The sequence below is a fragment of the Sarcophilus harrisii genome, chromosome 1 (genome assembly GCF_902635505.1).
Source record: "Sarcophilus harrisii chromosome 1, mSarHar1.11, whole genome shotgun sequence".
Lineage (NCBI taxonomy): Eukaryota > Metazoa > Chordata > Mammalia > Dasyuromorphia > Dasyuridae > Sarcophilus > Sarcophilus harrisii.
The window spans coordinates 216,324,525-216,348,335 of NC_045426.1; the positions used below are offsets into that span (position 1 = coordinate 216,324,525).

General features: G+C 36.8%; 1 protein-coding gene across 1 annotated transcript in view; it reads left to right on the forward strand.

Moving 5' to 3' along the window:
• The window catches only part of SHB (SH2 domain containing adaptor protein B), a 332,850-nt gene that overhangs the window by 102,929 nt on the left and 206,110 nt on the right, over positions 1–23,811 (forward strand). The window contains exon 2 of the mRNA XM_003761370.4: positions 4,483–4,603. Coding sequence (XP_003761418.4) covers positions 4,483–4,603 — 121 coding nt within the window. The remainder of the gene's footprint in view (positions 1–4,482; positions 4,604–23,811) is intronic.

Here is a 23,811-nt window from a genome sequence, read left to right on the forward strand (position 1 = left end):
TTCTGCTAGCATTAGGCACAGAAACTTTGACTTGCTCCATTTTTCTTGTCCCTCCTTAGGCAATCATGTGACCTCCACTCCAGGGAACACCATATTGGTGCCAAACCTATTTCCGACACCCAATGGGCTTTTGGCCAATGCAGTTCAAAACTTGAGTTCAGGCAATGCACCACCTCAGCATTGGTAACGGGGATTTTACCTGCATTTTCCTTATACTTTTCATTTGTTTAAAAAAAAATGGAGAAAAGAAAATTCCTGCCTTTCTATTCGTCAGACAATTGCTTAATTGTTTATTTATGTGAGGCTGGTAAGTGGCTATGTAGCCTTTTCTTCCAAATCATAGAAAATCATATTACAGTCTCATGATGTCAGCTTTGGTTTCCACTATGCTTTGTTTTAAATCTTATAGATAACTTGGATAGAACAATTAATAATAGGAGCTCTTTAACTATTTTTTTTAAATCCACTTTTTTAATGAATGGATTTGCAAATGTCAGCAGGTGTAAGTGAAACCATGTGTCAATGAAGTCCAGCTGCTTTATGAAGCTTAAGAATTTGTAAATTCTTATTTAAAGTGAAATAAGGACTGCAGGCAGCTGGAGGCTCTATGACAGTTCTGATCTGTGGATCGAATTCTAATTAGGAGATAACAGGTAGAACACACTATATAGCCCAGTTCTCTGGGTCTCTTATTAGGGGGAAAAATGAACAAAGGCTTAAATTTATATTCTGCAAGCCTCAGTATTTTAAAATTATGCAGTGCCTCATATTTTAGTAGATATATTGGTTTTGAGTGAATACTCAAAATTTTCCTCTCGGGAAATTGGGGGCTTCCCAATACTGTCCTGATCAATGACATTTTTCCCCCTTAAAAAAAAAAATTCTTACCCTCTTTCTACATTCTCCCTCTACATCTCTATTTCCTGCTTCCCTGACTTCCTTTAAGACTCAGCTAAAGTCCTTCCTTTTAACAAGAAGCATTTACCATCCTCTTTATTAACTTTAGTGCCTTCTTCCTGACATTTCCAATTTATCCCATATATTTCTAGTTTGTACTCAGTTATTTGAACATTATCTCCTCCATTAGACTTTAAACAGGGTAAGGGCAGGGACTTTTTTTTTCTTTCTGTGTGTCCTCAGCACTCAGCACAGTGCCTGCTAGTAGTGCTTAGTAAATGCATACTGACTTAACTTGAAGATATTGTTGCATTATGAAACAGACAGAAAGGAAGATCGAAACAGGAGAAATGAGATCAAATCTCAGGGAGAAAGTTCATTATTTTATCCCTTCTGTCTCTTGAACTCTGAAAGATGTTACCATTGTATTTAAACCAAATCAGCATCTGATATTATCCTGTTTGACAGCAGTTCATGTGTATAATTTTCCCCTTAATGTTTTCTGCAAATGGCAAAGTAGAAATATCAAATAAAAGACATTATCCACATTAGGCTCCTTTGCTGTTTCATGTCATTTTAGTGCTGTTATTTTAAAGAAAGGAGACTATTACAATGTCAGCATCTGGAATCGGAGCATAGCAGGGAGCCCGAGATGCTATCCATCAGTTCTTGACAAGGCAGCATCAGGAAAGTAAATGGATGGTGTTTTAGCTCTGGGGCTTTTACACAGAAACCTGCTCTCGTTCTGAGGAGAAATTACTGCTGCCTGATGCACATTGTTGTCTTTGTGTGAAGTGCACCCAGCGCTGACACCCTCTGACAGGACTGCTGATTACAGCTCCTGCATACATTACTGACAGACAACCTGTGGTCTTTGTCATTGAGTTCACTAGTAAAGCTGCAATAACAAGCCATTCATTTCAGTGGTTAAGTAAAACAAAGGGTCCCCCCCCCCTTCACCCTTGTCCATTTGCAAATCCCTTGCTTCTACTTTCAGGGCTTAGCATAGGTGCCACCTCCTATGGGGAGCCTTTACTTATCCCCCCAGTTGTTACTTAGGTCTCTTTCTCATCTCTCTCTCCCTCCTTCCCTTCTTCCTTTCCTCTCTTCCTCCCTTTTTTCTCTCTCTTCTCTTTCTCTTTTTCTCTCCCTCCTTCTCTCGATCCCTTTCTCTTTTACCTTCTCTCTCTCTCTGTTCCCTCTTCTTATTTCCCTTCTTTTTCTCTTTCCCTCTATCCTTAAATTATATTAACTGTTTTGTGTTAAATTCCCTTTTCCTCTCCCCCAAATAGATTAACTTCACAAGGACTGAAATGTTTTCCTTTGTATATAAAGTGATTTCTACATTTTTCTCTCTCTGACCCAAATTGGTCTTAAAAACTTCCACCATGGAAATTTCTTCCATTAGTACAGATTGGCAACTTCTCTGTAATTTATACATAGTACAACAATTGTACCACTTAATAACCACTTAATAAACAATTTTTTCATGTATTTTATTCATTCATTGGAGAATTGTCTGGGATCCTGAGTCAGTAAATGGCTTGTTCCAGGGTCGTAGCCAGTATCTGTCAAAGAGGCAAAACTCAAAAATTCATTCTTCCGGTCTCTAAGACCTTCCCTTTCTCCACTATACCTCTTTTGTTGTACAATATAAGCACTTGAAAAATGCTTACTGAATTGAATATAGGTCAAGGGGATGTCAGCTTTTAAACCCTCTTTTTCAGTAACAGTCAGATGACCTTATAACTGAAAGGTTAAACAATTTCTCTTACAACTCAGGGAAAAAGAAAAAAAAGCCATTTTGTCCTAATGTGATAGAAAAATGAACTTTTTAAAATCTTAAGCTAAGATTTAAGCTCCGGATGTGAATTCATGTGTGTTACAAGGGATAAGGGTGAGAATTCTAGTTTTCTATCCTGTGTAACTGGAGTTATATTACAAGGAGGATGAGATAAAAACCTAGCCTAGTGTGCATTCTCTAATCCCCACAGAAAAGACTGCTCTTTAAATAGCAAGAGGGGACACTGACCGTAAAGTTTCTGTCTGCATGAGCTCTTCCTTTTCAAGTGCAATCCTTGGCAGGCCTTTTTGATGTGGCATCAGTTCTCAGGACCTCAAGTAACTGTTGTTTTCCCATTGCTTTATAATTTGGCTCTTGTCATTTTCTTTCAAAAATAGAAAGGGTTCTGAGGTAGGTGAAACAGAAAGGTTTGTTTCTTTTCCTATCGATGCTATTGGCTTCCTGATATGTGGTACTTAATGCTATATGTTGGGTGGGAGGAGTCTACAGTGGTCTTATTCCAAAAATGTTACAGGAATTTATCTTTAGTGATTTTAAGTCTTTTTATATGTATTGTATAGATGAGTGTGTGTTCAAATATGCTCATGAGAATATGGAAAAGCAGGACAGTGTGTGACCTTGAAAAATTTGAAAATTTCATTTTACTATTATTTTCAAATAAATTTTATCAATCACTTTTGCTTTAAAATCTGTCATTTGTGGAAATATACGCTCTTCCCCTTTCATTTTGAACAAAGAAAAAAGTTAAGCAAACACTTCATACAGTGACCAAGCCTGACAATGATTGGATCAATCAACAATATTTTTTTAAAGAATCAACAAACATCTATATTTTAGTCACTGAAGATAGAAATACAAAGAATAACTATGTATAAAACTTTCTGCCCTAGTAATCATCTTCCTGTCTGATGAGAATAGGGAGATGTTTCATTATCTGTCATCTGATTCATTCCTGTTTTCTCACTGGCTACATCTTAGGATCATAACTTTAGGGCTGGGGACACCCCAAAAGTCATTTGGACCAACTCCCTAATATTAAAGAGGAGGAAAATTTAAGTCCAGGCATGTTAAGTAATTTGCCTGAGGTCACACAGGAAGCAAATGGGAAAGTCAAGATTTAAATTCCTTTCATGAAAGTTGGTCAACAGGCCACTGGTCCTTGTTTTCACCATCTGTTGGGAAATGAAAGTAGTTGGGAGGAGGAGTGTGAATGATAGTTGCAGAATTTTTCATTAAAGTCATTTCTTGGGGTTCTTTGGATTTCTCTTATCTGATTATGTATCAATTCATACTATCTTCCCATGTTTCTCTGAAGTCCTTACCTTTGTCATTTTTATGGCATAATAATTTCTCCTATACTAATATACTAGAGTCATCCTCCAATTTTTAGTGAGCAATCACTATATTTCTAGTTCTTTGCTAACAACACCTTCAAGTATATGCCTCCTATAAGAATCATTTCAAAGTACAGTGATCTTACTTAATTGCTTTCTGCCAACCCAAGGGTAATAATTGTATTCTAGATTGGGGGGGGAGATTAAAGGAGATTGTAAAATATTTATCTTTAGGGAAGAATTTGTGTATGGGGGGCCTCTCTGTGGTCCAATAGGAAAATCATGTTTTAAAAGGGCTGTGAAATATACTTCTGAAAACTTGCTTGCTTTATTTATTTAATTTTTTTGGGTGCTCTACTAACCATTGCTTTCAAGCCTAACCTTTGGTTTTCAAATAGTTAAGACTTAATAGTAAAAATAACACAAATGAAATTTTTCTCATTTCAGGTTATCATTGCAGATGATTATTCAGATCCTTTTGATGCCAAGAGTGAGCTGAAGAATAAAGCAGGAAAGGGAGAAAGTGCTGGCTACATGGAGCCCTACGAAGCTCAGAGAATCATGACAGGTAAGAAGGGCAGATAAAGAAATCAGACAGCAAACTTCAAGGTAGAAGTAGTAGATAAGTTTGTGAGTGTGTATGTGAGCTTGTATAAGGTTTTGGATTGAGGATCATTTCAAAAAAGATTATTTAATTCTCCTGAGGAAAGTTAGTGAAGGCCCATCTTAAATTGTGAGTGTATTTTGGGAGGGGTAAAACAGTTTCCAGAGAAGGATTTGGATCAGAGAAAAGAGGGGAAAGGAAAGGTGGTAAAAAGCAACTCAGAAGGTTTTCCCAGTGATTTTTTTTTCCCAGTATGGGGGAAAAAAATTTAAATGCTGACATTAACACATTGAAGAAATTTGGTAAAGCTTTAAGAAGTGATGATATGTTTCTAAGGCATCAAAAAAATTTTTTTTGTTCCTTGATTTTTCTTGTTGTATGTTCTATGTTTCTCGTTATGTCTTTTTTTTTTTTTTTTTCCCTTATGACTTTGGAGGAGGCTTCCATTGGATACTCTGCTTCTTGGAACACTCTTCTGGGATGCTTTTTTTTTTAACTTATCATGAAATTCTATCCAAAGTACTGATAATATAGTATTTTTATAGAAGCTAATTTTATACTAACTTATATGGACTAATTGCAATGTCATAACAAAGAGTTGAACTTTTTTTATCATAAAATGCTACTCAAGGGACAGGTCGACTCACAAAAATCTGATTTTTATTCAGACATACTTTGAGAATACTGATCTTCATTCTCCTGATTTTAATTTTGCCCTTTGAAAACCATCTTCTTTGAGGAGTAATTAAGTAAAGGTGAATATGTATTGAGAAGCCTGGGCTTAGAACTGAGCAATAGTTAGGAGCCTCTCAAATAGTCTTTTAATATTTAAGAAAAGTTTGCTTTTGTTTCTCAACAAATAATTGAAAGCTATTGACACTTTTCAGATGAATGTAAAAAATTTGCTTTAGATGCTTTTTTGTTTGTTTGTTTGGACCTCTATTGGTGTGAGGGAATTCCTGATGTAAATCTCTGTGGATATAAATTGGTTATTTATCTGTTAACTTAAAACCTTAGAAAGTTGCCTTGGTCACTGGGAGTGCAAATAACCAAATTTGTGTAGAATCACACAGTTAGCATATGTCAAGAGGAAGGATTTGAACCTGGGCCTCGAATCCATCTGGGAGTGAGGTATAGTAGATTGAATGCTGAGCCAGGAAGACCCAAGTCCTAATTCTATTTTTGTATACTTAACCACAGTGTTTTACTCTGAGCAACTCACTTATTTGTCCAATCCTCAGTTTTCTCATTGATAACAGAAGGGGATTGGACTTGACTTCGGAGGTCTCTTTCAGCTCTAAATCTAAGATTCTGTGACTTTCCTTACTCTAGGACTGCCTGTCTATATGTGATACCACCATTGCCCCTACCTTTCAGTGGTTTTAGATACCTTTATTCTGTCCTAGATAGAGACTCTCAAATCCTCCCTAAAGTCCAAAACTGAAGGCTTATCCCAGTGAGGAAGCTGATTCTAAGCTCTCAAAGGCTTTGCCAGTGGGGTGCAAGCTCTGACAGGTCCTCCCAGACTGAAAAGACTTTGAATATGTGCCCAGTGATGAATTGTATGTCTGAGAACCAGCCTAGCTAGCTAAGTTAAGGGAAGCTCCATCACTGGAGGGTTGGCCAACAGGTGAGGAGTTGTTTTTGGCTATAGAAGCAACTCTTGAAACTATTGACTACGTCAGTGACGATTTGTAATTTGTAATTTGTTTCCGTGTATCCGTGGAGAGAGTATCTGTACCAAATCCTGGAAATGCTGAGTAAAATACAGAAGCTAATTCTCTCTCTCTCTCTCTCTCTCTCTCTCTCTCTCTCTCTCTCTCCTAGTTCCTCATCTCAGGATCCATTCTTTCTTTTGTAAAGTGGAGAAGCCCTAGTTTCCGGATCCTTTTATTTGGTGAGAGGACTTTTAGAAAGCCTTATTGGGAGCATCTGGGTAGTGCAGTGAAGAGTGCCAGACCTGAAGTGAGGAAAATTCATTTGTCTGTCACTTAAACACTTTTTGCTTCAGTTTTTCCTCATTTGTAAAATGATCTAGAGAAGAAAATAGCAAATCACTCTAGTATCTCTGTCAATAAAACCTCAAATGGGGTCACAAAAAACTTGAAATGACTAAATAACAATTGAGATTTAGTGTCAGGGCCTTAGTAGCCATGTTATTTCCTGAGCAAATCAGAATTTAGGCTATTGAGACTTATACAATCTGCCCCCATTGTAGTTCCAGTTTCTCAGCACAGTTTGCCAAGTGAAATTGGTTAAAAACTTGGGATGTCAAAGTGAGTGCTGGCTGGGAATTTGAAAGGAAGGATCGGAAACTTGGGTTTGTGGTTTAGAGACCCAGCACTACACCTAGTGGTAAGTTAGTCGTGCTGAAATGCCCAAGTCTGTCCTTTCCTGTCCCTTGTGAACTGCTCCTTCCCAATGGAGGGAAGAGAACATTTATGATGTCTATAGATACAGGACCAATGATGACAAGATGGCCACTGGCTGGGGTCCCCAGTCTTGGGATTGGGAGTAAAAGATTCTGTAAAGATGAGGGGAACAAGACATAGCCTGATATCTTCTACCTCCTTTTTTCTTGCTCTCTCTGAAGTATCTTGATGTTGTAGATCATCTCATTCTGCTTGCTCTCTTCTCTTTCCTGGTTCTCCCCCTCATTTTCCTCTTCCCTCATCTGACCACTTCTCCTCAGTCATCTTGGATGATTCCTCTTCCATGAGTTTTCCTCAAGGCTTTGTTCCAGGCCTTCTTTTTTCCCCCTTCTATATAACCTCAGCTCCCATGGGCATCATCTTAATGTATATGATTTCTAGATTTTTCTTCTCTGTTTCTCTTCTCATTCTCTCATATATGCATACACATTTTCTGTATCATACACTCAAACTTTTAACTTTTCTATCCTGCATTTGCAACTGAGAGAAGCTGTGATTTCTGTTCCAGCTGTAGTACACTGGCTATTTTTAGCTTGTTCCTGCCTGTCTAAAACAGATCTGCTTGGCAGAAGAGCCAAGATGAGCCAAAATATAGGAGGGAGGCTTCTTAGTAGTGAGACTTTACTTAGTAGTAAAGTATATCCAATTGACTGTTCTGCTTTGTTAATTATGGCAGTCAGTTACCTCACTGAGTTTTCTTTCTAAAATATTGCAGGTATTTCTTTACCTGACCCATATAGGACAACAACTTCTGTCCTCCTTAAATTATCTTTGTAACGTACCCTTTTTCTATAGAGTAAATGAATTAAAAGGAAAGTAGGCTGGTGATGCTTTTTATCATTGTGCTTTTGTCACATTTATTTGTTATGAAAACCATGGGCAGGTACAGGAATTTTCTTGTTCCTCCTATCTTGAAATCTGTTTAGAACAGTGCCATCAAAAATAAACCAGAGAAAACATAAGGAAAACCATGACTTTTCTGATTCAGAATGATCTTTTATTGTTTCCATTTTGTTTATTGCAGTTCACAATAATGCAATTTTTAAAAATAATGCTTAATTCAGAAATATGATGGTGACTATCAGATTAGAGTAAAATGATTTTGCTGGATCTTTTATGTTACCCCCTGTTACTTATAGTTCAAATCCTGGATTAATAAGCAAGGACATCAATAAGAGTGACTAGGAGAAATTCTGTGCTCACATCATTTATTCCAGTCTCTCTCTGAACTATACAAAACTACTATATATGTTTTATTCATAGGATTTAAGTTAATTAAAGAGTCTCATTTTTGATGAATAACATGATGACAAAAAAGGAACAAAAAGCTTTCTTGCATTATTATAAAACTTGGGGGCAAAAACCCTACATGTTTATTCTTAGGCCTTTTTCCAGAAGAAGGCCCAAAGAAAACAAACAAACAAAAAAAAAATAGAATGAGATATTAACTTTTATGTGAACAGCAACCTGTGGGATGAAGATTCTGGATACTTTTGTGCTGACCCAACAAGTCCAGATGTTGCACTTTCCTCATACATTTAAAAGATCAGAATCAAATATTTACTAATTATTAAGTATTTGCTAACCACCTAATATTATTCTAAGTGTCAGTGCTACAGGAAAAGTAGACATAACAATCACAAGGAGGAACTTAATGAACTAGCCAGGGAGATAAGATAAGATAGCATAACATATAAGCAATGCCAAATGATGTGTTCAAAAAAAAAATCTAATTGTGGCAGGAATTCAGAAAAGGGAAACACATCAGGGAAGGCTTCATGGAGGAAACATATATATATGATTTTAATTGATAGATAAGGTAACAATGGGAGTCACATTCCAAATTGAGGATTAATTAAAGCAAAATGTGTAGAAAAGATTTTTGTATACAAGGATTGGTTGGTTGTTATCCTTCATTCTCAAAGAGGACCAAAATGGCATCACTATGTTAGAGTCAAGTTAGTGTATTTGATCAGACCAGTGTGCTGATCAGACCAATATGAATTCAAAATGCTTTGCCACAGATCAGGCACAAATAGTCCATATGAACATTTGGGATGGATTCTCTAATTTTGTGCATCTCACATTTCTTCTCAGCTAATTCAATTCTGCTTTGCTCATAGAGCACAGCACCTTCTCTGATGAGGGCATGTCCTGTTGGAACTATGCCAGTTCTACTCTTGTCATATAGTCAATTCTAAAGTTAAGAGAGATCTGTAAGGGCAATCACAGAATTTCTGAATTGTAAGAGACCTCAAAGGCCTCCTAGTCTAATCCATATATGAAAAGCAATCTTTTTGGCAAATATATACCTTGCAACAGTTCTCAAAATGTGGTCCATGAACCCCTGGAGGTCCTCAAAACCATTTCAAAGAATCCACAAAGTCAAAACTCTTTTTGTAATACTAATATATTATTTGCCTGAGATACTCCCTTTTCCAACTACATGTCTATGTGAGGCTAGATTTTCTTGTTATACTTTAAGCAAAACAGTATATCCATCATACTGAATTCAAAAGCAGATGTGAGAATACAGCTGTCTTTTGTTATGCTAGACATTAAGAAGATTTTCAAAACTATGTAAAACATGTCACTCTTCTCATGGTTTTTTTTAATTTTAGAAAATATAATTATTTTTATTAGAATGTTATTTATGTTAACATAAAAATTTCATTACTGTTATTTTAATGCCTTAATAATTGTTTTAAAATTTTAGCAGTTTTCACTTCTAATATGATTAATATTAATATATTATAAAAATCTTCTGGTTCCTCTAATTTTAATTTTTAAAAGTGTCATAAGACCAGAAATGGTTGAGACCACCAATCTATAAGATACTAGACAAACAGAGCTCCAATATTTGCTTGAAGACCTTAAGGAAAGGAGAACCTGTCACCATTAGATCCAGGATTCTTTACATGGAATCCTCAGAAAGGCTCTTTGGGTAGATTGAGGAGTCTCTTAACTTGAATGGGGGGAGGGGAAATGATATCTTGGTTTTCTCCCTTTTTTAACTGAAACCTTAGCATTTTCTCAAATAAGAAAATAGTTGTAAAAAGTACTTAGCACAGTGCCTAATACACACATACACACAAACAAATGCTTTCTTTTCTTTCATTTGATTATTTAAAAAGCACCTTATGATAATGAGTCCATAGACTCGTGACAGAGAAAAAAATTAATAACTTTTTTTCTTTTCCTTCCTTCCCTCCCTCCCTCTCTCCTTCCCTTTCTTCTCCCCCCTCCCTCCCTTCCTCCCTCTCTCCCTTTTTCTGTCCCTCCCTCCCTCCCTCTCTCCCTTTTTCTCTCCTTCCCTCCCTTCCTCTCTTTTTTTTTTTCTCCCTCCCTCCCTTCCTTCCTCTCTCTCTCTCCCTTTTTCTCTCCCTCCCTCCCTCCCTTCCTTCCTTTTTCTCTCCCTTTCTTCCTTCCTTCCTTCTTCTCTCCCTTCCTTCCTTCCTTCCTTCCTTCCTTCCTTCCTTCCTTCCTTCCTTCCTTTCTTCTTTCCTTCCTTCCTTTCCTTCCTTCCCTTCCTTCTTCCCTCTCTCCCTTCCTCCCTTCCTCCCTTCCTACCCTAGTTTTGATATTAGCAACAACTTGAAAGGCTCTTGGGATCTCTCTGAATTCTCAGACCACAATTTGAGAACCACTGGTCTGCAGAAAACTTTAGAAAAACTAGAATCTTAATAGTAGATTCACACAGACTTCTCTTTAGTCGTCTTGGATATAATTTGTTCCTACTTTTTTGGGGGTATGATAACTAAAAAAATCACACTGCTGAGGCATGATCTCTCACTATGAAATTTTACTTTATGGGACTGATGTTTCTGGCCATCTTAATACTTCCCTCATTCCTTTTAAATCTGTACTAAAATCTGTGTATGTCAGACTTATGCTTATCTTCCCTCTCACAAATTCCAGGATGAAATGATCTACTTTCTTCTAATGTCATATCATCTCTACCTCCAAAACAAGTCCCTATTCATTATTGAGAATAAAGACCAGCATCACAGTTTTTTCACTGTTTGAATGATGAAGTTATCATTAAAGAATACCAGGAAATCAATTCTCCTTCAGGCAAAGATTGAGCTCCAGCAGATATTTATAAAACTCTATGTCAGTACTATATCATGTCTCCATGCCATGCTTATGATTTTCTTCCTATACTCTTAAACTATTTCCTTTTGCCTTCATTCTCTGTAGCATATATTTATGGCAATCTATATCACTTCTGTTCCTGCATTCATTCATCTTCAAACATTCCCTCATGCTTTCTCCATCTGATTCGTTAATTTGCTTACCTTTGTTTATCTTGTTAATGTATATTGTAATCCTACTCCAATAACCTCATTATCCATACTTTTCCTTTGACATAAGGTCCATCCTTCTAGAGACATATTGCCCCTTCCCACTAAATTTTTATGGTATCTAAAAGGTATTTGACATCCATACTTTATGCATTTACATATTAACATTGGAAACCAGGGATTTTATCGCTGACTCTGTTCTTGTCTCTTGTCTCCTATAAATTCCTAAATATCTCCTTTTTTGTCCTTCTTGTATTGTTGCTATTGTATATCATATGTAGTTATTAAATATACATAGTTTCTGCCTACCATTACTTTTTCAGTTTAAAGCCCTTTGTTTGTTATATCTTATGTTATATACATAGGTTATAAAATATGTTATATAGAAAATTCCAAAAAAAATTTTTTTTTGGTTAATTCTTGTTAGGGTCACTCCATGTCTGGCCATATTATCTTATTTTAAATTGTCCAGAGATCTGAATCTCATTCTGACACATCTTGTTTATAAGTTACTTACTTCCCTTATTGTTTTTAATCACATTTTTAGCAAAGCCCCAACTCCTATATTACCCAAAGCTGCTTTAGGGGTATACCTCAACTATTTCAAATAATAAAAGTAAACTGGAGTAGATTATTATGTATCTTTCTCCTTTTTTGTTCCATTTCTGTGAGCTATGTTCCTAGATTACATGAGTGTAGAGCAGAGGAAATTTCTATTCTATTCCAATGACAGTATTTTATAATCCATGTTACAACTATAAGGTGTACAAGAGAATCTGAAGGCTAGGTTTAAAAACTGTGGGGGATAATTTAACATCAGGAAGCTTGAAGGGGCTCCTAAAGGTCAGAACTCTAGACTGCTGCTCTCTATTTGTGTGGCCCTTGAGTAAAAGATGGTTTTTAAATTTCTAAATAGTTTTATTGTATTTTTAAAATGTGGTTTGCTGACTCTTGGACTAGAGGAATATCTTAAAGAGATACTAATATTTTATGGCAATTTTACCACTGCTGATGATCCTTTTAGAGATAACATTTCTTACTGTATACTTTGGATTTAAGAAGATTGCTAAGCATGTAGAATTAACTGAATTTTTTTTTCATTTAGATGTATCATTATATGAGAAAATTTATTGATTAAATTCTTTTTTCTCACTGTTATTTCCAAATTTCTTTTTAAAGTCAGTGACTATATTCATTATTAGGACAAAGGATGTTTATCCAAATGCCATCTTTTCTTCTTTTTTTTAAGTTATTTGAAATAATGAGACCAAAATCAGACCCTTTTGTTTGGATTTTTCTTGTTGTAAGTTTCTTTACAAAAATCAAAATTCTTTGTGTTTAATATTATAAGTGGTTGCATAAATAGAGGTACTTGATATCAATAGATCCTCAGAGGGTTGTATTTGAAAAATTAAAATGAACGTATGAGAATCAGCAATCTGACCTGAAATAAGTGTCTATGGTTGTGAGAAATGTAGAGAGAGGAGTAGTGATTAAAGAAATTGACTGACAGTAAGGTCAGCAGGTAGGGTAAAGGGAGGGAAACAGTGATGACCTATAAATTTGGGTGTTTTTTTCCTGAAATTTCCATGACTGTAGCATGTGTTCGATTGTGAGTAACAATGGCAGGCCTTTGATATTTTTTGTTTCTGCTAAAATAGAGATAGCTTTACATTATAAACTCAGTGAACTTTCTTTTCTGCCTTTGGATTTGCCAAATGTAACCAAAAGTTGTTTACTTCCAGTTAGAGGCTAGGAGATGGCCAAGATCCAACTATGTAATCAAAAGTTCCTCTGTAAACAACTTCCACCAGAAATCAACCCACAATATGTTGACAAAGGAGTGTCAAACAAGTTTGGATTTGCTTATAGAAACAGAACATTTTATGGTGGCAACTCAAGACCAGATCTTTGCCACTAGAGATTATAGATAGATGATCTGTTCTGAAGGAGCCTAGTTTTATTGATGAATACATATTATGCAAGATAGATACTGTACACACATCTCTGAAGGCTCCAAAACTTTAGCTCCTACTTAAAACATGGGGAACTCAGTGGCTCACAGGGTAGAATGCCCAGCCTCATCAGGAAGACTTATTTGTCTCAGGTTCAAATCTTACATCAGACACTATGTGGCCCTAGGCAAGTCATTTACTCCTATTTGCTTCCGGTTCCTCAGGATGAAAAATGAGCTGGAGGAGGAAAAAAATGATAAACCACTTTAGTGCATTCCAAGAAAACCCCAAAAAGAGCCACAAAAAGTCAGACACAAGTTAAAAAAAAAAAAAAACTGATGGTACAACAACATATCAGGCCCTATCCTACATTCTGAGGATACAAAGACAATAAGACAGTCTGTGCCCTTAAGAAACTTGCATTCTATAGAGGCAGCTAATGTAAATGCATAAATGTGTTTTCCAAATGGAGATAATTAGTTCCAGGTGATATGGTTATGGGAGGCAATGTTAGCTTGATGGATCAGGAAAAGCTCCATGTATAAAATGACTTTTGAGCTGAGCTTCAAAATAATTAGTATTCTCAGAGTTTGGAGAGAGTATATCCCAGACATAATATGTCAGATGATGCAAAAGTACAAAGAAGATGGAATGTCATGTCTAAGGAACAGAAAGAAATCCAGTGTATTGTACTCCCATGGTACACAAAGAGAACAGACATAATAACTCTAGAAAGACAGATAGGAATTAGGATATGAAGTGTTTCAAATGCCAAACAGAGAAGTTTGTAGTTGATCCTAGAAATATTCAGTAGCCATTGGAATTTACTGAGCAATCAGTAATTACTGTGATGCTCACTATATATAACAGTTCTTCCTAGTGTCTGTAGCACTTTATGCTTTGCAAAGCACCTTCATATGTGGATCCTCACAAGCACCTTATAAGATAGGTCAAATACTATTGTCCCCGTTTTACAGATTAAGAAAATGAAGTCCAGAAAGTTTGTGAGTTGTGCTCAAAGTCATACTAGAGTCACCAAAGTCTCTTAGTTCTTAATTCACTGGGTTCTTCTTTGAATCATGTTATCCAACACAGTTAGGGGCAGGGACTGTCTTTTTGGCTCTTTTGGTATCTCCAGCACTAACACAATGTATGGCACTTAATAAATGGTTTGTTGATGAACTGACTTGTGATTTCAGTGGCATAATGATCTCAAGAGTAGTTTAACACAATTTCTGCGCTTGTTTGTCCTAGAGAATTGCCTAGAGCATAAAGAGGTTAAGGGACTCACTCATGATCTTAGAGCCAGAATAGAACAGGGCAGAATCTACCTTGGAGTTAAGCACAGCTTAGCCCATAATAGGTGCTTACTAAACTGCTTATTGACTGAGTGATTCAACATATATATATATATATATATATATATATATATAGCAAAGAGTAAGTTCTGGGAATAGTCATATATTTGATGACATTTTGTCAGTGTCACCTATTTTCTTATGGAAGAACCTTCATTGTAGCATAAAAAATTTTTAAATACACTTTCCTTGAAGGAAGGAAGGAATTAAATAAAGAAAAAAAGTACAACAAATCAGATCCCCTTCCATGAAATTTCAGGAAAGAATCCAAAATCTCTTATATGGGAAGTAAATGTTGAATAAGTTAACTTAGCCTCTGCAGACAACAGAACTCTAGAAATCTCTTCATTAAACAGTTTTATCCTTGTACATAGTAGGCAGTCAGTAAATATGTGTTAAATGAACAAATGTACAAATGAATGTCATTAAATGCTATATAGAGAGTTTCACTGAGATGAGTTGTTAATTTGTACAAAAGACCCAAATTATAACCCTTAGTCCTATTAATACCTCCTTAATAGAGATTTGCTTTTAAAACTTTTGGTTAGTCTATTAAATAGGAAAAATTAATCTTAAAATAGAGAGTGTGCCCAATGTGGTCAAATTAGTTCTATGATTAATAAACTAGCTATTACCATTTTAATTCATGAGCTTGATGCTACATGTTATAGTGAGTTTTTATTTGCCCTTCCATAGGATAGGAGCTCATTCATAAAAATGCAGGCCCTCATTTGCTGAAGGCTTGGTTGCACAAAACATAGGCAGGAGTCAGCTTCTTTTACAATTACTTTGGACAATATGCAAATGAGCCTACCTGAATACCTTTTGCTCTCACACATAAGGAGTTGAGCCACCAGGTTTAATTATCCGGTCTAAGTGTAAACTCCCAAATGCTTAGGCCCCGATTGTGTCAAAAGTGTTTCAAAGCACAGGATAAAACAAATGCTTATTTTGCCTTACTGGTCTTTCCAGGTTGCGAAAAGGGGATAGGTCATGATCAGCTTCTCAACACTGAACAGGTAATGAATGCATTCCTGGTTAGTAGTTATGATTATAGGTTGCAGCTAATGTCATATGCCCTGACTTGTTTCTTCCTTTGAAAGTTCCCCATTGGCTACAGCATGGATTGTGCTGTAAACCTCCTGAATTTGTCACCAAGCCCACAGCTTTTCTTTCATTTTTAATTGTCCTTTCACTTAGACAAAATATGTTTTAAGTAAATCCTAAAAAAAAAAAAACCAAAACAAAACAAAAAACAGTTGTCATCAGCTGAGATCAGAACTTCATATGATTTATTTTTTCTAAGTTGCAGAAACACTGTTTGTATTAGAAGCTCATTCTGTTTCTATCTCGGGCCTATACGAGAATTTTGGCAGGGTGCCTCAGAAGGAGTCCTGGTTTGGGAATAAGGAGATTGCTTCAGACCAGATAAAGCACTGAATTTCTCCTAGGTTGAGATTCTTCATCTTTAAAGTGCGCACATTAATACTCGAGTTGTCTCCATCACAAGAATGTTGTGAGTAAGGTATCTGGGAAACTGCAAAGTACAAATATGGATTTATCTGTTGGCTCAGACAGAGAAGTCTGAGTTTTTGCCAGAAACTTAATTTTTGACAAAGTTTTTGATTTTTTTCCCCAATAATCAAACCTGGACTTTCATGAGGTGGTCCTGAGTGGCAACAACCATGTTGGTATAATAGAACACAGGAATAGGAAATCTGAGTTCTCTTCTCATCTTTAAAGCTAGTTCTCCTCATTTTTAAGTTCTGAAACCTTGAGAAGTTGATCTCTTCTCTTTGGGCTTCAATTTCTTCATCTTTAAATTAGGGGCTTCTGGAATTCTATAAATCTGTAGAAATATTTGGATTAAAAATTTTTTGTTTTTCCTTTAACACCTTTCTTTGTTAAATATTAGAGGGGAAAATGGGATATATAGTTTGTGTGAAAAACAGATTTCTCACAAAAGGGCATCCAGGTTAATAGTTGGCAACCCAGTTTTGCTCCAGGAAAATGACAATTTTAGTCACCTTATTGGTTTTGGTATTTAGTCCCAGAAAACCTTTTCCAGGCAGCTAGGTGGTACAGTAGATAGAGTGTGGGGCCTCAAGTCAGGAAAGACTAATGTTATTGAGATCAAATCTACCCTTAGACGCTACCTGTGTATCTCTAGGCAAGTCATTTAACCCTATTTCCCTCAGTTTCCTCATCTGTAAAATGAGCTGGAGAAGGAAATGGCAAACCACTCACATGATTGAAAAAATTGTTTGAAGAACAACAAAACCTTTTCTCAGAACCCTAATGCTTAATGTTTTTTCCCTCTTCAAGTTATCCTGAATTCAGTTCTCTCATTCCCCAATAAAATTGCAAGTTTCTTCAGGTCAGGGACTGTATTTATTTTTTCTTTCTAGTCTCAGCATTCAGCGCATAATCTTGATTATGGTAAGTGTTCAGTAAATGCTTATTGAATTGAACTGTTTGTTGGCTGTGCATTTCTCTTACGATGCATTCACACAAACTGAAGAAGTGGTGCAGGGTGCAGAGACAGCTGATAAAAATGCTGAGTGTAAAAACACAGTTTCCAACGGAAAGAACATGGTATGGACTGCGCTGTCCTTAATTCATTGGTCCTCATCATCACCAAACTCATCACACACTTCCTTTATTTACATCCAAGATTCATTTCCACAGGGAAGGATTAACAGAGTGGAACTGGTCCATAATACACTGTAACACAATTATGGGGATTAGTCACAAGCCCAGCCCCACTGCACTAAGGCCCTAGTGTCATTTTGAAACTCACTTTGAATGAGAAAGTATTGGGTTGGAAGCTTCTTAAAGGTGCTAACATTATTTTCCTAAACGAAGAATTGATTTTCTTTTTTTTTCTTTTCCTCTTTTGCTTCCCTTTATCATCGTCTTGTCCCATCTCATTTTCTCTTTCTGTATTTCTTACTCATTAAGACAGATGATGGCCAGGCATGATGGTGCATGTTTGTAATCTCTGCTAATGGAATGGCAGAGGCTCATAGATCCCTGGAGCTCAGGCGTTCTGGCTAAACCAGTGTACTGTCCACATTAAGTTTAGCATTAATATGGGTGAGCCATTGTCAGGGTGGCAGTGGGGGTTGGAGAAAACCAAGTTATCTAAGAAGAGGCAAACTGTCTCAGGTCATATACCAAGCAAGTCAGAGTTTCCTGCTGATTAGAATGGGATCAGGCCCATGAGGAACCCCAACACTTCAGCCGAGCAGAAAATTAAATTGAAAGAAAAGACAGATCATAGTTCATTTTATTTGTATGACCTTTCAGATGGGAATTTGCCTCAAGTAAACTGTAGGCTCCTTGCTACCATTGTCCATGGGTTTGATAGACATTCTCTCCCTGTGCCTCCTGCTCCTCAATCATACATCCTGTGGATACTAACAAAATATTAATGGCTGCCTCACAAAGGGACCTAGAGACCCCTAATTAAATATTCTGAGATGGCAGTGCCTCCTAAATAGTCTTCTTTACTTCATCTAACTCTCAGCTCAACTGGGAAGCTTACCATTCATCATGGTGTGTATAATAATCCTGTACCTGGGTCAGAAAGACCCGGTTTGATCCTGGGCTGAATATTTCCTACTGTGTGACCTTGAATAAGTGATCAAGGATCTCAGTTTAGTCATCTGCAAAATGAGGTAATTGGACTCAAGGACTTCTAAAAGTCCTTTCCCACTCTTAACATCTGTGATATTGGGTGTAATTGCTATTATTAACAGAATCTTATTAATCTAAGACCATCAACACTGAGGAAAACCTAGTTCATGATTTGCTTCCTGCAATATACTTCCAGAAAAAGTGTGAAGATATAGCTGAGGAATGAATCACTAATTAGTCCTCAATATTCAGTCTCCAACATTAGGTGAGATTTCTTTGTTTTTCTAGAATGCCCTTTTATATATTTTTGATGTCATCTTTTATGCTACCATCATTTTAAAATACCTCCATAATTTTCAGCATAAAAACAATGAATTTTTAATTGCCTTTAAAATATATTAAAGTGTCTCGTTTCCTACCAGTTCTTATCCTCTGTGGACTACCCCTTTATGTACAGAAAAGATCTGACAGGTCACTAGAAGGAATTGTGACATTCATTAAATATGAACAACAGAGATTGAGATTGAAGATTTCTGGCCTCTTGACCCTCCCCATCTTAGTTATTTCTATCCTGGCTTAGGGAGGTTAAGGAAAGGGCTGTTTTTCTTAATGAGAACAGTCTTTTAATTATATCATATTATAATAAAATACTATACTCTCATATCCTCTACAAAGCCTTTACCAAAGCTTACTGGCATTTTCAGCCCAAACTCAAGGAATACAGCATGAATGGAAACCCCCATCACTAGTTCCTTCCTTCCTATGAGCCAGCTTCCTATGTCTCTCTGTGTTATTGAGGCATGAATTTCAAGGAGACAATGGATAAATCTCTTCGTTGGCTCCAGTGCCCTTAAATGTTCTTATTTCTATCCTTTGCCTTCTAATGTGGTTTGTGAGTTAGTGTATATTCCTGATCTGGGAATGCCCAAGGGAAAGAGAAAAAAGTGAAAGTCAGAGTCATTAAAGAGCTTTAAATGGGGCTTTCACAATCAGTAGGTTAAACAAGAGCCATGACTATTGCCATAAACCCCTTCCCCATCTTCTTGTATTTCCAAAGTGCTAAGGTTAAAGGAATTTGGCATGGTAGGAGTGGACATGGTGTTGGCAAGTAGTTCTAGATAGAAGAATGGATGGATGGATGGATGGATGGATGCCTCTTCAGGAATTTATATTTTTTATAGGTTGCCTTCTCTTTTCTTCTTTTTTTAAATGGAAATCCTTGTTTTATTTCATAAATTAAAAATAAAATCAATTAAAAATTTAAAAATTCTATTTATCTCCTAGGCTTTTTAAAATTTATTTCATAGTTTGATTTATTTAACTCTGAGAAGGGAAAGTTGAGGTCTCCTACTCATATAGTTTTACAGTTTATTTTCTCCTGTAATTCATTTAACTTTTTTTTTATTAAACCTTTTTATTTTCAAAACATATGCATGGGTAATTTTTCATTATTAACCCTTGCAAAATCTTGTGTTCCAATTTCCCCTTCTCTTCCCCCCACCCCTTCCCCTAGATGGCAAGTAATCCAATATATGTTAAACATGGTAAAAATATATGTTAAATCTAATATATGCATATATATTTATACAATTATCTTGCTGCACAAGAAAAATCAGATCAAACAGGAAAAAATGAAAAAGAAAATAAAATGCAAATAAATAACAATAAAAAGAGTAAAGGTATTATGTTGTAAACCACACTCTGTTGCCACAGTCCTCTCTGTGTGTAGATGGCTCTCTTCATCACAACATCATTGGAACTGGCATCAATCATCTCATTGTTGAAGAGAACCACATTCATTAGAATTGATCATTGCATAATCTTGTTGGTGCCATGTACAATGATCTGGTCCTGCTCATTTCACTCAGCATCAGTTCATCCAAGTCTCTCCAGGCATCTCTGAAATCATCCTGCTGGTCATTTCTTACAGAACAATAATATTCCATAACATTCATATACCAGTTAATTCAGCCATTCTCCAATTGGTGGGCATCCATTCAGTTTCCAGTTTCTGGCCACTACAAAGAGGGCTGCCACATACAATATTGCACATGTGGGAACTTTCCCCTCCTTTAAGATCTCTTTGGGATATAAGCCCAGTAGAAATACTGCTGGGTCAAAGGGTATGCACAGTTTGATAGTTTTTTATAGCCCTCTCTTTTCTCTGTGTCTCTCTGATTCTTTTCGTTATGAAGCCCAAATCTAGGGTGTATGAGCTTGATTACAGGTTCTGTAGCTTGGGATCTAGAAGAAAACAAAAAACATATTATCCCTCCTCTGCTAGTTGACTCATCATGAGCAAGTCACTTAATAGCTCAAGGTTTTATATTCTTCGGCACAATGAGGACTTGATCTTGATGACCTTTGAACCTGCATCCAACTCTTATGTTTACGAACTTAGTCCACTCCTCTCATTTTACAGATGATGAAATAGAGACCAAGAAAAATTAAATTGATTTGCCAGATCTTATTGATCTACCGTGATATCTGTCACACTTGTCCCTTTCTCCCTACTCATGGGGCAGCCACCTTGTCACCTGGACTTTTGCAATAATTTCTTAATTGTTCTTTCTGCTTCTTTAAAAAGTCAAACTTTTCTTTACAAAGCTATCAAAGTGATGTTTCTAAAACGTCCCCAACATTCTGATCATGCCATTCCCCTGCTCAGTCAACTATTGTGGCTCCCTCTTATTTCTAGGGGCAAATATTAATCCCTATTTGGCCTCAAAAGCCTTCATAGCTTGTCTACATTCTGCTTTCCAGTCTTATTATACGTTACTTCTTTACAGACTCTTGTGAAAGCCACAAATTGGCTCTCTTTGTTTTCCTCAAATCAGAATCCCATCACCTGTCTCTATGCATTTTTATAGGCTGTCCCTCTTGCCAAGAGTACACTCCTTCTATGTCCACCTCCTAGAATGCCTAATTTCCTTTAAAACTTAGCTCAGATATTGTCTCATAAATAATGCTTTCCTTGATCCTCCTCAGTTGCTGGTGCATTACTCCCTCCCAGAGTGCCTTATATTTACTTTCTATGTACTTTGCAGGTACTCATTTTGCATTTATTTATGGAATTGTATTCTGCCTCCTCCTATCAGGTCCTTGTGGATGGTTTCATTTTTTTTTCTGGCTCAGTATCTTATACACAATGGGCACCTAATAAATGTCCCTTGATTGGTTGATTGCTGAGGTAATATAGGAAGCAAAGTCAAGATTTCAATATAGTTCCTCTAACTCTAAATCCATTTTCTCTCCTCTGTTATATACTGCCTTTTAGTCTTCTCCTGATATTAAATTGGGCTGTGGGAGGTCAGGGGAATGAGTTCACACCATATCAAAGAGCCAACATTTAGAGATAAGTGCTTCCTTGAGGAGATTCCAGAGAGATTCCAAAGGGTTTTTATAGGGTTCATTGGACCCACTACATTCTCCTCTCCTCTATCCCACCCCCAGCTAAAGCATGCACAACCCTTACAAATTCTAGGGGGGGGGTGGGAGAGGGAATACGGAGAGAAGGGGGGTAAGAAGGGGAAGAATAAGTAGAGAGGGAGTGAAGAAGGGAAGTAAGGAGGGATGGATTGATGGAGAGAGGGAGGGAGGGATTGAAAGAGAGGAAGGAAGGATAATTAATGGAAAAGAGAGAGAGGAAGGGAGGGAAGGAGGAGGATTGATGGAGAGAAAGAGAGAGGGAGAGAGATGGGAGGGAGGGAGTGAGAGAGTGAGCACTGGTGCCTGAACACGAACATGTCTATATCCACATTTTGTGATATTTCTCTGGGGACCTGGAAAGTTTTCACTGCATGGTGCAGCAGTCCCTTACTCTTTCTTTTTGATTAATATCTTCTATTCCTCTGAGGAATCATACACATCCAAGGAATACAGGACAAAGTCATGTTAGCAGTATCCTCGGAACAGCTCAGAGGCCCTCATGTTTAAGTCTGTACCTCCCGGAACTATTAAGTACCCTGACCTCTCCACAAATATTGTATGGTACTCATCTAGGTTCATGGTTACCTTAGTTCTTACAAAGATCTGTCTAAACTTGGCCATATAGGGCCAGCCTGGTGAGTTCCTCCTCAGGGTACCTTTATCTCCTTAACAAGGTATTAATTCTTTGAGGTAAGGTATGAGCTAGTCCAACCCTGGTTACTCATTCCATCACCACCTCTCCTTCTCCCTCTTTATCCCTTTAATTCATTAAGATTAATTTGTACCTTGTCATTTCATACACCTTTAGACTTGGTTTTTAAAAGAGGGAGAACCAGAGAGAGATCACAGAGCCTTACCAGGTTCCTCGTGGTCACGCCCTCGACACTGGCAAATAAAAGATTTGGTCTCTGGCATCTCTTAGCTTTAGCTTCTCTGACTAGTCTGTCATTTCCCAGAATGATTTGCCTACTAGACAGGAAATAGATTATCAAAGGTAAATAGATTTTGTATGAGTCACTTGATGACTTTCCTGCACTTAGGAAATAGTATAGCACACCCTGGAGTGAATAGGGTTAGTTAAGACTATATGATAAATGACTGAGTGTGAGGGGAGGGGAGGAGGGAGAATGTTAAAGAAAGTCTCTATTGATTGAATTACTCAGATTTTTAAGAATGTTTTAAACAGAAGTGAAGGGTGGGGGAGGGGAGGTTGTACAACTAAATGTGAAGGAGGATAGAAAAAACTGTATGAGGCATGGTTTTAAATAAAATTCTTCATTTTGAACAAATGACAAGGGAGATTGGCTGTTATAAAATTTAAAACCATTTCACCCAGTTTCAAAATAAGAGAAATAAAGAATACCTTTATTCTAGCTAGAAAATAATGTAGATTTGGTATACATCCAGTTCAATTCAATACCTATTTCTTTAGCACTTCCTAATATGCAAAGCACTGGATCAGGTGCCAGGGAAACAACAAAAATAGAACTAATCCTGCCACCAAATGGGCTTGCATTTTACTTGAGAAATACAGCACATGTTGATACTTAATATCTTTTATCATTTGGGGCCAAATAATCTTTCTAGAGCTTCATCTTTCTCATCTATATAATAAAGTCAGGTGGACCGAGGTTACTTAAGGTACCTTTGGGCTCTAAAACTGTGATCTTATATACTCTGGAAAGTAAGTAGGAAGTAATATAAAGAAGAAGAGATCACTAACAGCCTCAAGTAAGGACTGCCAAATACAGCTGGCAATAAAGTTATGGAATTCTCTACCCACCCTGGCATGGAGTTTATAATAGACTGAGAAAGTAAATGCGCTTGTGGCAATGCTCTTTCCCAAATAGCAATGTGGCTCATAGAATGACTTTTATGCAATGTGTATGAGGAAGTAAGAAAGCATAAATGTGTTTTGAATAGGATACATTGTGAAAAGGTGTGCCATCCTAGAGCTAGAGGACCTCTCTGGCTTCAGATCCTCCCTGTGATGCTACTTATATGACTGTGGGGAAATTATGTATCTCCCTGGACCTCTGTTTTTTTCATAAGTAA